The sequence below is a fragment of the Carassius gibelio genome, chromosome A9 (assembly GCF_023724105.1).
Source record: "Carassius gibelio isolate Cgi1373 ecotype wild population from Czech Republic chromosome A9, carGib1.2-hapl.c, whole genome shotgun sequence".
NCBI lineage: Eukaryota > Metazoa > Chordata > Actinopteri > Cypriniformes > Cyprinidae > Carassius > Carassius gibelio.
Window position 1 is genome coordinate 8,819,903 of NC_068379.1, and position 14,538 is coordinate 8,834,440.

Here is a 14,538-nt window from a genome sequence, read left to right on the forward strand (position 1 = left end):
ATTTAATTTCTTAATTTAACATTAATTTAAACTGAGGAATAGTACATAAGCTGCAAACGAATCAATGCATGGCATGATAATCAATGCATATATAAAGTATGTAATTCATAGCACTTCTTGTCAAAAGTTTGGAATAATTAGGTTTTTAGTTTTTGAAAAAAGTCTCTCGTGTTCACAAAGTTCTGTCATGAATCTCTACATGGCGCAGGCCGATAGGTTCTAACTCAATCTGATTTAATATAATCACATCAATATTCACACGGCACAGATGATTGGTTTCTTTTTGCATCTAGCAGTTGCAACGTGTTTCAGAAACCCTCCTCCTTCCCCAGCTCCACCTGTATAGATCTGCTATGGGGTGAATTCATGCATGTTATGTATGGGGATTATTTTATATATGTTACATTGGCAGCAGCAGTATTTCTTACATGCTCACAGCAGTATATCTGTGAATGTATTGGCAGTAGTAAGTCTCAGTACTTGCTCTTCTGCAGCAGCAGTGTAGCAGATCTATTCCTCCTAGACCAAATTCATTAACAGTGTCATGCTAACTTCTCAGAGTTGTCATGACAAAAAATGAGGTTTGTCTGCTTTGACGTTTTATTTAGAAAAGGTCTGACCAAACAGACAGCAGTCTTCAGCACTGGGAACGTGTGAATCACTCGCTGTTTGTACGACAGCATGGATGATTTATTAATACTGCCCAAATGTGTTTTGAGTCGCTGAAGCATCTGTAGTGGAGTTGAATTGCCTGCTATCATCTGATCTGCTATTCTCTAGATTAACTGTCTCTGACAGTTCCTCATCCCTGCATCCACCCCCTCAACAATAACAGACAGCTAAACAACTTATTTTAATTCAATTATACTTCAGAGCATTCAATTACAGAGTATATAATATTTCATATGTAATAATCACACGTTGTAACTTTCAAAGGCTAAAGAGAAATAACACGACACAGCGGCCTTATCAAGTGCACAATCATGCAAAACTCTGTTACATAACCATAACTGTCCCCTCAGTTACCCAATTCAAATGCAGTACATAAGATCAGCAATACGAACGTCATAAAACAAGCTATTCCAACAAGTTTGCTCTGGTGGGAACTTCAAAAGTGTAGGAAAGAAGTTAATGATAATACATTTAAATGGTTTAATTCTGAGTAATAAATAAGTAAATACATCTGAAATAATAAAAATAACAAAGAACATACCTCTGTTTGATAGACCTTCCTAACAAGTTGCTGAAATGTATGTGAGGGTTTGTCAATGTTACAAGCCTAAATCATTCGAATCAGCCTCTCTGAATTATTCATCAGGTTGTAATGTGTAATATGATCTCGTTTTAAATATTCATGAGCCAGATGGAACTAGTCATAAAAGAGCTTTATATGGAAGACATTGAGTTATACAAACACTGACAGGCGCACACAGGTCATGTGACTCAAACCACTCCCATAATGCATGAAGCACTTACAAACACAGGTAACAGGTGATGACTTCTGGAGTCCATTCATAATAATACCGGACTCTTTTATTATAGAAAGATCGTTAATAAGTATTATGAGCTGAATTCCATTAACTAGGAGACAGAATATTCACTCGGACAGGTCCAGAAAAATACAACTGGGTTTTAAACCTTCATAGACACAGAAAACACATAAACGTGTTTAAATGCTCAAATAGAAAGATATGTTAGTTCCAGTAAAAATGCAAGCTCTGTGTGTGTTAGCCTGAGATGATGATGCTACCACAGGACGAGACTGCGCCTCTGCAGTCATAAACACAGACGGTGTTTCCATGGCTCATATTCTCATGGGAACAGGAGACCAGTGAAGCAGGACCTGAGTGAAAACAACAGCCAAGTACAATAGCTGCCTCTCGTTCTCAGCTAGTGCATGTGTCAGTTCAGCATCTGTCCAAATACACACACAGATCATATTCTGGATTCACAATACACAGCCTCAGAAGTCAATGTATTACAGTATATAAAGCCTACTGTATGATAGTTGATGTGCAAATTGAATGAAAATAAAATACCTGTTGTAATTTGATTTCCGTCGTCTGATGGTTTTTACTTTTTAAGCAAGTCTATGGCCTATTTAATATAATTCACTTGTGTTATGGTGAAAATGTTAATGATTTTTATAAAGTAAACATAAGAGGTAGTTTTTATTAGTAGTAATATTTCAAGATAAATGTTTTAGGTTTTTTTTTCATATAGAGTGATACTGATATTTATATAATTGTATAGTAGTTTGTAATACTGTTATACAGACCTCATTGATTTACATTACAAGCTATCAGAATCTCCTCTTATATTTTGGCCATATAAATAACAACTGCTGCACCAAATTTCATATTTTTGCCTCTGAATGACACTAATGTGTCTTTTTTTTTTCCTCTTTCAGTATGAGCCCCATATTCTCACTGGCTGGACGAAGTACACACATCAAGTACTCTTTTTCATTTTACTTGAGTAAAAGTAAAAAAAAAATATTTCATTTTTAATGTACTTAAGTATTAAAAGTAAAAGTAGTAATTAATGAATGCTATTTTGCATCTTGAAATTTAATAATTTTATATAATATATATTTTATAGAATCCTACTGCTTGTCATACACTATAAAAACACTGAATATATGAAAATATCAATTGAGGCGACTGATACTTCATGCAAAAAAAAAAAAAAAAAAAATGAAAAACCAAATAAGCAAATTTTTTCTGATTTTTTGATTGAAATAAAATAACATTTTTTATAAGGTTAACTTCCCGCAATACATTTGAGTTTAGTTTAAAGACAATTTCAAAACAGACAGAAGTTCCTCTTCTGGGATTCCCTAACAACTGCATAGTCCACTAAAACACTCACTAAGGACTCCTTAACAAGCACATGACAACAGCCTGACGCTCTCTCTCAGTGTGGGGCAGAGGAAAGCAGACACCACACACAGAGACTGATTGGTTTACATTAGCAACAACACAGCACAGAGAAATCAACAGGCAGTGTTGGTTTCCAGAGAAGCATGGCAGAATTGCTCAGGTGAGCGTGTAAGTGAAACGAGAGTTGGCAGCACAGGCAGAGAGGAAGAAGGTCTTACAACATAATCTCATTTTCCAAGCTCCCCTCTCACACACAGGCTTGACTTCTTTCAGGACAAAGGTGCACAGCCCTGTCCACTCTAATCCTGTTACGGGAACGTGACAGACTGTGCCATCCACCAGTAAACACTGGATTTACAAGCATGACCACTGACAGATCGATCCGGACTAACTGAGACCAAAAGCGCACATGAGCCATCGCAACTTTACTGGCTATCAAGTTGGTGTGAATGAGCCCTTAGAATACAATTACAACTAAATATGTATTATAAAAAACTAAATATAAAGACAATAAACACATAAGTAAATAAATACATCTCTTTTTTGTGTTCAAAATGAGTGCAAGAAAGCATATCTTCATTTTTTTTTTTTTTTTTTTTTTTGGATGACACTAGCTAGACATGATTAGATGCCAAAACAAAGCATTGAATTGGATGCAACCACTGACTGACAGCATGTTTGTGAGTCTGCAGTGCAGAGATGTATGTTCTTCAGCAGTGTGTGATGCATATTCAACATCACCACAGTGAAGAAGCATCACATCTCTCTTTCTCTCACCATATCCTGCCATGGAGATGATAAAACTCTGTCCTCTGTATTTCCTCAGAGTTATCCAGCCCTCTGGGCACATAGTGAAACACACACACACACACACACACACACACACACACACACACACACACACACACACAAACACACACACACACACACATCTCAGGTTTAGTTAGGACCCTGAGAAACTACACACACATACACACTTATCATGAACTTTAATTGGATATACACTCACCACACCATACATTAAAAACACTCATTATCAGTACAGCTCTTGACATACAGATCAAATCATATGCATCACTCATCAGTCAAGAGCCATTTCTATTTATATCAATGTGAGATAAAATCAAATTTTGTCAAGCTGAGACAATATAGGAGAAAGAAGGCATTTAACAGAAGAACATATCAGTTTGGGAATATGTTGTGATGCTAAACAAAAATACATTGGCCCTCCAAAAAATATTTGGACACCTAAAAATGTCTCTTTAAACATTTAAAAAAATCAAGGGTAACTGACTTCCAATGCAATACAATTCTGACATGTCAATAAAGTGTCCAGATACTTTTATGGTTGTTGTTTTTTATGCTTGAATTCACATGATGCATGATTATTTCCCAATAAATAATATTTATGTATCCTTATAAACTGAATTAAATTAACTTTTCCATTTAAGTTCTCTTAAATCACTTGAAATCAATTTCAATATTCTTTCTCTAAAATGCTCAAGATGATGTTTCTTACCTGCTTTGGACCACATTGGTTCTTCCATTGGCATTTCCTGTAGGAATATTAAAGAATCATACTAAAAATGCCTTTAAATTCTAGCTCAATTATCTACCTTTTTATTATAGATTTCACACTAGTATGTGAAAAACAAAAGCAGAGCTGTTTGTTCTAATTGTAAGCGTACACTAGCTCAAGCTGTGTAGATGCTGTTCTGTGGATTATCAAGTGACCCATCACAGCACATCACCTGTAATCATGTCTACCTGTGTTTCTTTGTGGCCTTGAACTGCACTAATGGCTTTTTTGACATTCTAATTTATTTTTCAACCAGTTAAAACAAAAATTTAGAGAAGACCTACCTGCCATAGCCGGTTTCTGACATATCCGAAGTGATTTTCAAACCTTCCTAGCTGTCCTGAGGTTAATAATTCACTAGAATTTGATAAGTTCCTGTGTGAGCGCTTCAGAGAGGAAGCAGTGTGCACACATGACCAATCCCACACAAGCACGGGTGCAATATAACACTTACAAACAGCTGGAAGATGAGTTAAATCACACAAAAATGCAATGGAATGCGGAATTTGGGAAGATGCACTTTAAAAAGGAAGGTCAAAATGCAAAAATTAATGGACCTAAAAATAAAAATAGCAAATGACAACCTATTTCAGATGATAATAATACCTACGGTAGTTACTGGAATGCATGTGGCATCAAAATATTCACAGAATTCATTACCAAGCATTTTTTGATAAAACCTTCATAAACAGAAACTGCAACCATCCAAACAAATACACTATGATGTCATGCCCAATGTAGGCGCTGTATTGGTCAGTGTGTCGTCCAGGCAGCTATTGTGTTGCCAACCCACTTTCCATTCAGTGCACAAACATGTTTACAGGGGTTTGGTTTCTGGTCCGCAGCACAACATCATTGAAGATTGAGCCATTAGACAGATGAATGGTGCACTCGTTTAGCAAATGCTGAGTCTAATGCACTGAATCTAATGCGGTGTCTGTTGTCAGATCAATTATAACACATTTGTGAATGTGTTTGACTTTAACAAACAAAAAAATCAGAAAACAGATTTATATTTTCTGTTAACTTTTGAAGAATTCATATTATTTGCTGTAACTAATTGGTACAGAAAGGGCCATTATGTTCTCTCTTGGCGAAGATAAACTGAGCCTCTAGTGATTAACCCTCATGAGAAAAGACAAGACTCTCATTAATATGATGCGGTCAGTTACCAAACTTAAGCAAACTTAACTGCTGCTATACTCGCAGATTAGCAAATCTAACAACCAAGCAATATAACAAGAGAAATTCAAATGGCAGTGCCAGCGGATGACACACAGCTCACATTGAGACAAAGATATTAAAATAAATCATTATCTCATTTAACTACAAAAGTTATTCTGTATGGTAAATACTTGGTCACTGTGAGTGGTGACTTATTTCATATGAAAATGTACATTTAGGCAATTTCACCAATTAAATAAACTTAATGAATAAGCTGTCTATCTATCCCCACATCTTGAACTCTGAAACTATAATTAGTAATGTTTAAATTTGCACATCAAGCTAAATGGTCTATTTATTTAAATAAAACACCATATATAGCCTAGGCAGATTGAAAGTAATGCATGATGCAAATGCACACTTGAGACGAATCATTTTTCAATAATTAGATGGACCAGAGTCAGTTATTTTGCTTATTATATTAAATCACTGTTACCACAACTAAAAACATATTGACTATGTATATATAGACTTGAGCTGTTAGTATGCAGATATGAGAGAGACATTAAGCGTGTGTAAATTAGCCTAACTGTCTCTCAACTGTGGCATCTGTACTAATAGCAAATCTGTAAGTTTAACTGCATCAAAAACAGTGACGTTACCACCTCAGCTTTTCAGTTGCGATTCTTGCTATCTATTTTATCTATAAAGTCAATCGCAGGGTAGAGTGGCACTGTAAAAAAGCGTGCATGAAAGAGAGAGAAAGAGCAAGCAGGAAAAAGCATTTTATTATCCATAGATTTTTTGTCATTCGTTTGTTTGCTTTGTCTTTGTGGATTTTGGCTCATCTTTCGTTGATAATAATTTGGCGAAGTGATATGGACATGTAAAATGCTAGATGTTTACCGGAAAATAATAGCATATTTATATATTTAACACCACTGTAGAGTGTACAAATGAAAAAATAGATAGTAACACTTTATATTATTGAACTCATAATCAGTATTAATTATAGATATAATAGTTTTCCCTCAATAAACTCATGATTTGCTTGTTAATAGTGAGATAGTTGTTTGTAGTAGTTATGTTTAGGTATGGGGTCGGATTAGGGATCTAGAATATATCATGCAGAATAAGACATTAAAATATGTGCTTTATAACAAAATCACACAAAGTCATATCAGAGCATCGGTGTATTTTATTCACATATGTTACATTTTGCATTAAATGTCATTAAAAGTCACCCTTTCTGAGATGACAAAGTCTGAATCAGCACCTACAGTAATGTACTGTATTACTGCCTGCCTGACCAGCATTCACCGCCAGAGAACACACCAGCATTATCTACCCATCACACAAAGCACAACTGTCGGTCTATACAGAGTGGGGAAAGAGAAAAAAGAAAAGAAAAGAAAACAGCAGCATGCAAGAAATCAAAACAAAATAAAAAAAAAAGAAGCAAACTTCAAATGCACTGAAACCACCCTCCCTCCAGCATAGCATTACTACGGCAATGATAATCAATACTTACCAATCAAACGTTTTTTTTTTTTTTTTTTTATCAGTGCTTAAATGTCTGAATGTGTATATATGTGTGTGTTGTTGGTGCGTGTATGTCTTCAGTAAGAAACAAACAAAAGGCAAAATGCCCTAAATATAGCTGGATGTTGCATGTCACTTATAATATCACTCAATATTAAGTATTACAATGGCTAGACTGATTCCATTATTTTGATCATAACGCACAACCAAAATAGACATACAAACATCAAATGGGAAAATGAACTGCAAACTGCAACTAAATTTGTGTATTAAAGTTCTATATACAACAAATATGATGGGACAAATATATATATATATATATATATATATATATATATATATATATATATATGTGTATACACATACATACATACATACATACATACATACAAGAACTCTCACTGTGGTCACGTAAGTTTTACACTGGGGTCATTTTATGTTAAAGTGAGGCTTGATCTTCATTTTTAAGGGGACAATGATGAAAAGAGGGAGTACTAAAATTAACCCACTTGATAAAATAGGACCTGCATTACATAAAGTAATTGTGTGCCAATATTCAGTTTGATGTGATCCAGTTTAATGCATTTTCAAATAATTAACTTGTGTATACATAATGCCCTCTCCACAGTTACAGATTACACAATCAATGATGGTCCGAGGACAGAGCTTTGAGGAACACCACACTTATCGGACTGGAAAACTAGCCTTTGCTAAATGCCTATATGTGTAAAGTACTTTTATTGTAAAGTTTTTTCCCCCACTCTTTTTTTATATTGACTTTTTGATCACATTAAAACAGATATTTTCTTTTCCATTTTTGGTCTGATTCTATTGCATAAATGGTCTATACACAATCTGGCCGAGTACAAAGCTGTAGAACAAAGTGACAACCCTTTTCTAAGGAACACTTTAGATCAGGAATTTGAAATATTGAATGGTGTGTGCATCACAATACCACAACAACACAAATAATAATGTCTTTAAACAAAAGAAAACTTCACTACCTGGAACAAAATATAAGAGGAGGAGAAATGGGACTCTGGCAGCCAATTGCTACCAACAGAACAGCCATCAAATGGCTCTGAGAATCTGTATGATGTGACTCTCTGAACCAGAGCTCAGTGTAATGGCAAACACTGCTCCCTATGGACCATCAGACAACAGTCCAGGAATTATCATTTAATTAGGATATGGGAAAGACAATCAAAACTTTGAGTGACAGCTGACTTGGTGGGTGTGTGGCAAGATTAGTTTGGCTAATCTCAGGAAATCTATCAATATTCATAGATCACCATTTCACCCTTAACCAGAAAAATGAATTAAATTATATTTTGCAATAAAAAAAAGAAAGCAGGAAGCAGATTTTTAGAACCATAATTGTATTGCATTATTTTCCAGACAATAAATATATATATTGAGGGGAAAAACACATTAAGATGGTTTGCAGTAATAAGAATTTGGGGCAAATTGTCGTAGTCGGGAAAATGATACAAATAATCTTTATTCAAATATCAACTTCATTTTCTTAATGCAAAAAAAAAAAAAAAAAAAAAATAATAATAATATATATATATATATATAATATATATATTTAGGTTTTATATTTTTTTATCTGACATTTATCTCAGGGAAAGGGCCACAGATCATTACATAAAGACTAGCTCTGTCTCTGGCCATTAAATATAATGTGCTACAAGATTGCAGGGGAATATTTTAATAATAAACTAAACGGACCAACCAGCACCATCAAAAACAGAGCCTTCATTAGGAAAACAAAAAGATGAATATTGTAAAAAATATATATATATATATTTTTTTTTACAAAGGTATAATTTACTTTATTCAAACAATGAATAGCAGCACTTCTTAAATATTAAAATCTTATCCGAGACTACAAGCAAAAAATAAAAAAATAATAAAAAATATTAATAATATTCCTGAGGATGACAGCAACTACACAGAGTCAGAGAGAAATCTCACTTTAGCTCTAATTGGCTCATATTTCGTCTCATACCCTGCTTTCGAACCCACAGTCAGTCCTATGAGATGTGTTTCAACTCAAAAAGCACGATGGGGTCATGGGGTCATGGGGGGATATGTAGAGTCCTGGTACCTTTAGCATTCAAGCTTCTGATATTAATTTTGATGTCTATACATAATTTGTTTAATATTTGTCAAAATGGTTTTGTTCTTTTTCCCTCCAAGAGTCTCTCTCCTCAAAACTATTTCAGTTTTCCAAACATTACAGCACGGGAGTATTATTCCACTTGTGCGTCCAACAGACTAGACACAGATTCACTCAGTGTGCTTTCACTTTGAGTTTGCTGGAACAAAACTAAATTCTCCCCCTATAAATCCACACACACAAAAAAATCACTTTTAAAACACACTCACACACACACACTGTTAGTCTGTAGGGTTGATTGTACACTAAACCTCACATGAACCCAGGCGGTGGCCAACTCAAAGCAGGTTTTCTTTATATTACACGACACAGAGGCTGGCACTGACATCATGTGACCTGTCCTCTCCAGGATGAGGGCTGTACTTTTAAAGTCCATTGTAATGGGGACCCCAGCGCTTGTTGATGTGGTCGAAGGTGTGCGAGACCCACTGCTGCTCCAGAACGCGGTATCTCTCCTCACATAAATACAGAGGCTTTCCTCGACTATGGAATAGGAAAGAAAAAACAAGAGCTTACAGCAGGAAATGAAAACCATTTTCTCGATAAAATAAATGAACCGGCAAATAAACTCCACAAATAAATGATTACTGAGCAGGGCGAGAATGCCACAAAAATAACAAAAACGCCCCCCCCCCCATTTTTAAGATGAGGCTACTCTGATATCACACGTAAGAAACTGTCAACATGAATTAAAAAATAATTTTTTCAAATCAAATTTTTAAGTACATTTAGATCGGCTCATGTTGCATCAGATTCTGATTGATTGAAATTGGTAAAATTTGAGTAAAAACAAACAATGCATTTAATATAACAAGTGTAAAAACTGCCCTTACAAGAATCACCCCTTAATGGAACCCCTACTGGGACCCTCAGGACAGATGTCAGAGCAGTGAGATGTTTACCGTAGGTCTCTGTCCTCCTCTCCATGAGCGTCCAGATACACAGACCCCCACAGACAGAAGCGATGGCCTCGGATGATAATGATGACCGAGGCATTGATCAGGAGGAAGATACCGGTCGCTGCTCCGCAGTGCTGAGAGTGCTTTGGATTCAAATATACTTCTCATTATAATCCTGATTATTATCAGTGTAAGGATCACTCAAACTGAAGCGTTTGCTACACACTCACCAGCACACACTCACAGACGCCCTGTTGTTTACAGCAGTGCCCCTTCAGACAGACGAACGCACCGCACACCAGGCACAGCGCGGGGTCTTTGGGGGTCTTGCCGCAGCTGGTGCAGGATTTCCTGTGGTAGAACTGGAAGATGGTGTTGTAATTGTCTGGCAGGTGCAGGAGGCGAGGGGCGGCCCACTGCGGATCCTGACCTAATAGAGACTGAAGAGATGAAAGAAAATCACTCACGGATTACATTTCCTTTCACTATCAAAGCAATCTTGTAAAAAATCTGAAATATCTGGAAGATGTTATCGTTGTGTCAGCCTGGTCAAAATGCTCAAACGTGACAAACGTTTCAAGTTCTCAAATGTACATTTTTCTAGGGATTCAAACTACAAACCTTGTATTTCACTCTCCGTATTAAAGTTACCATGAAATTAAAAACAACCGTTCAGTTTTTTATGGAATGTGCGGTGTTTATTGTGCCCTGTGATGATCTTTAATCAAAAATATCAAGATTGTGAAAAAAAAAAAAAACTAAAAACAAAACACTTTCTGATCCCAAACCGTTGAAAAGGTAGTCCAAAACATCCACCCACCTTGAATCTTTTTAACATTACTCAAAGTCTTGTCTTAATCCGCCATGACTGTGACACAACATAGATATCAACGTTTACACAACAATGTAGGTTTTACGTATACACAACCATGTTTTCAAAACGATTCACGTTTGCACGTATCCGCGAAAATGGCCACAATTGCTGTATTACGTATGCCAGGCCAGTAGTTGGCGCTGTTATCTTGTTAGTAAATGGTACCGGTGAGCAAGTGATGATTATAAGTTGCTGAAGTTGCAAACTTTGCTGAAGAAGCATTAGCAAACTCTTGAGCAGCAACAACAGTACCCTGTCCTCCGCCATTGTTGTGTATGTTTGTTCGCACTTGCCTTTAACACGCACTGCACGTGTCTACATATCTAACACGTACTACACACGCGCAATACGTCATCGTTTTCAAAGATTCCTGTTTTGAGTGTTTACACAGAAAATTAGTTGTTTTGCAGCATGAAATGTGACTGGTTCAAACCCTACTCTACAAAGTTGCATACTAAATATAAAATATAATGTTTAATGACACAAGTCATGCTTGGTTAACAGTATTAATGTAACAGCTAATTAAATCACTGGTGTTAGCAAGGGGTGCAAAGAAACATGTCCTAGGAGACACAAACACTGACCACAGACTGCTGGGAGGGAGTATCAGACAGAGCGATGACTTCTGAACACCACTGACTGATCAGATCGAAAGCACTGATGTTCCACTCCAGACACGCAGCACTGGACTGAGCAGAACCAGCCAAACCCAGACACCCGGCCAGCAGAGAGAACTCCTCCTCCACCTGTGAACACAGACACCCGCAGTGAGCCACCTGGGCTTAGTGTTAGTAGGTCATATTAATTGAAACTAGCGTTACATAAAAATGGCAGAACGTCTTGATTTAGACGGCAGATTGAATGTGTGTGTACCAGGCAGCCGGGTAAGCTGTCTCCATACAGGTGGTGCTGCAGTAAACAGGACAGTCTCAGGAAGGGCAGACAGAACTGCTGTAGGCTGAACTCGATGGACTGGGGAGACCACACACTGGAGCTCAACTACAGAGAGGAGAAGACATCATTAATAACAGCTCATGCCCTGTTGAGAAAGCTGTGACTCGAGATCAGAACAAGCTTCAGGCGATGATAACAGTGAGCTGCTGAGAATGGCTCTTCTTTGGCTGGTTGACACTAAACTGGAGGTGTTTTACATAAAAGTCATTATGAAATTAGATGTATAGATGATATACCAACATTTAAAAAAAAAAACTTTTATTCAACAAGATCCTTACACGAACATAACTCTCTCTTTTTTTACATACTGTATGTTTACTCATGGTTACTACTATAATGAATTCAACATGAACAATCAAATTTTTTCCAATAAATGCCATTTGTAAGATTAGTCATAAAAGCAATCAAATTATTAGCATGGTTTGTTAGGTCAACTCATTATTGCGGTGTCCTTAAAACATAAAAAGTGCTGAACCAGGAAGTATTTGGATCTAATGGTGTTACAGGACTGTTCTGTTGTGCCGGGTGGTCCATGTGACTCACCACAAGGGTTTCCTCAGAGTTGGTGCCATACACATCTTTGGCCTTCGTCAGCTCAGAGATCACGTGACCCAGGAGTGACTCCCATGATTTGTCAGAGTTTGGCGTGTTCTGTGTGAGAAACAACATGAAATACATTTCTCCCTTCAGACTGTAATCACTGTTATTGTACCAACTGGACCGAATTACACCGGCTGTATTTTTCAACGTGTGTGTGTGTGAGTGAGTGAGTGAGAGAGAGAGAGCGCGAAAGAGAGAGAGTGAGAGAGATTGATAGAGAGTGAGAGAGAGAGAGAGAGAGATTGATAGAGAGTGAGAGAGAGAGAGATTGATAGAGAGAAATAAGAGAGAGAGTGAGAGAGAGAAGTGAGACTATATAATGTGGAATTAAAGCAGTCGGATGGATGACATGAAACTCTTCACATTTGTTTCCCACAAAGCCCCTCTACACCAAAAATACTCATTTTAATCGAGTGCAGAACCATTACTAACGATCTCTTCAGAGTGAGATTTATCTGAGATTCCCTCAGTCTGGGCAAGAATATCTTTCTCTTAATAAAATTAGCCTATCTTCAAGGGTGTTAATCATTGTAAAATTGATAGTTACAGTTTTGAAATCTGACTAGATGAGCCACATTTAGCCTTTGAATAATAAACACTCCAAATATACACATGCACGACCAAACATCAACAGAATCTACATCAATCTATATCGCTATTTCACAGCTATTACAACACTCATGCTTTAAGTCTAAGCTTCTGGATTGGTGGCTGTGAAGAGTGGGTCACCTGCAGCACCTTCTTGGCAGCTCCAGTGTTGCTCCAGACGAGTCTCTCCTCAGGGCTGAACCGGACCGACAGAGCGGCCAGAGCCTGTGTGTACTGCAGACTGTACAACACCTTCACCACACACGTGAAGTGCTCTGCACACACACACACACACACACACACACACAGAGCACGGTTACCATCAACACCAGATGCAGGATCTTCAGTGCAAAACACAGCATGAGATCACAACTGACTTTCACTTAAATGTTTGTTAGTTACACTGCCCGTGATTTATCCATGTGTAATGATTTCATTAGGATTATATTTATATATCTCCATCATATTACATAACATTATATGACTGTTTCAAATTCTAGGTATACATTTAATCACTTCAAGCCTTCGATCGCTCTCATCCGTGGGAACTGAACCCATGACCTTGTTGCATTGCTCCACTGTTTGAGCAGCAGGAACACTAGAATAATCTATCTATAGTAGTGTTTGGAAGGTCTTTGTATAACTTTACTAATTTCACGTTTTTAACATTCACCCCTACAATCTAAATGATCTGCAAAAGCTGCACACTTTGTAGTGATATAAAATCTTGTGCAATTTCAGAAATCAGAAAAGGTTTTTTTTTCTTCTATAGCAGATTCTTAACCTTTTACTTTGGCCTCCTCACAAATGTAAAAATGTTGGATATATCCTTGAATAAAAGCACAGATAAGATGCACACAGAGACACTCACTCAAAGAGCTCTATAGACCCCAGAGCTTTCAAGAGAACCATGGATCTTTTGTTAAGACACAAAAATCAATTATGTGACTCAGTAGACAAAAAAAAAAAAAAGACATTAGATTTTTTTTTTTTTAGGAGAGGGTAATTACCCCTTGTGTGCATGTAGCAGGTGTTAGGACCAGTGGTGTGATGAGAAACACACACACACACACACACACACACACACACACACACATTAACATTCCTCACCAGAAACAAAGACAGCTCTCTATCACTCACACACACACACACAGACACGTGTTGTTGTGACAGCACCAAACTATTCTCTAACACATGCACCGCCCGTTTCTATTCTAATACAAGCTTTAATGTGTTGTGTCTTCAGACTGATGGACCCAAATCGATCCCTT

The 14,538-nt window shown here is 36.9% G+C and overlaps 2 protein-coding genes across 10 annotated transcripts in view; both read right to left on the minus strand.

Moving 5' to 3' along the window:
• Positions 1 to 4,930, minus strand: part of myo3b (myosin IIIB) — a 146,034-nt gene extending 141,104 nt beyond the window's left edge. For both annotated transcript variants that reach the window (XM_052606909.1, XM_052606908.1), the window contains exons 1-2: positions 4,746 to 4,930; positions 4,402 to 4,438 (exon numbers count right to left, since the gene is read on the minus strand). In XM_052606909.1, coding sequence (XP_052462869.1) covers positions 4,402 to 4,438; positions 4,746 to 4,752 — 44 coding nt within the window. In that variant the 5' untranslated portion in view covers positions 4,753 to 4,930. The remainder of the gene's footprint in view (positions 1 to 4,401; positions 4,439 to 4,745) is intronic.
• Positions 4,931 to 6,805: 1,875 nt separating this feature from the next.
• The window catches only part of ubr3 (ubiquitin protein ligase E3 component n-recognin 3), a 52,284-nt gene continuing 44,551 nt past the window's right edge, over positions 6,806 to 14,538 (minus strand). For 4 of the 8 annotated variants that reach the window (XM_052606898.1, XM_052606899.1, XM_052606895.1 and 1 more), the window contains 7 exons: positions 13,409 to 13,542; positions 12,623 to 12,730; positions 11,999 to 12,124; positions 11,710 to 11,871; positions 10,482 to 10,691; positions 10,255 to 10,394; positions 6,806 to 9,835 (listed from right to left, as the gene is read on the minus strand). In XM_052606898.1, coding sequence (XP_052462858.1) covers positions 9,718 to 9,835; positions 10,255 to 10,394; positions 10,482 to 10,691; positions 11,710 to 11,871; positions 11,999 to 12,124; positions 12,623 to 12,730; positions 13,409 to 13,542 — 998 coding nt within the window. In that variant the 3' untranslated portion in view covers positions 6,806 to 9,717. The remainder of the gene's footprint in view (positions 9,836 to 10,254; positions 10,395 to 10,481; positions 10,692 to 11,709; positions 11,872 to 11,998; positions 12,125 to 12,622; positions 12,731 to 13,408; positions 13,543 to 14,538) is intronic. The other 4 variants (XM_052606896.1, XM_052606903.1, XM_052606900.1 and 1 more) reach the window with 1 other exon arrangement.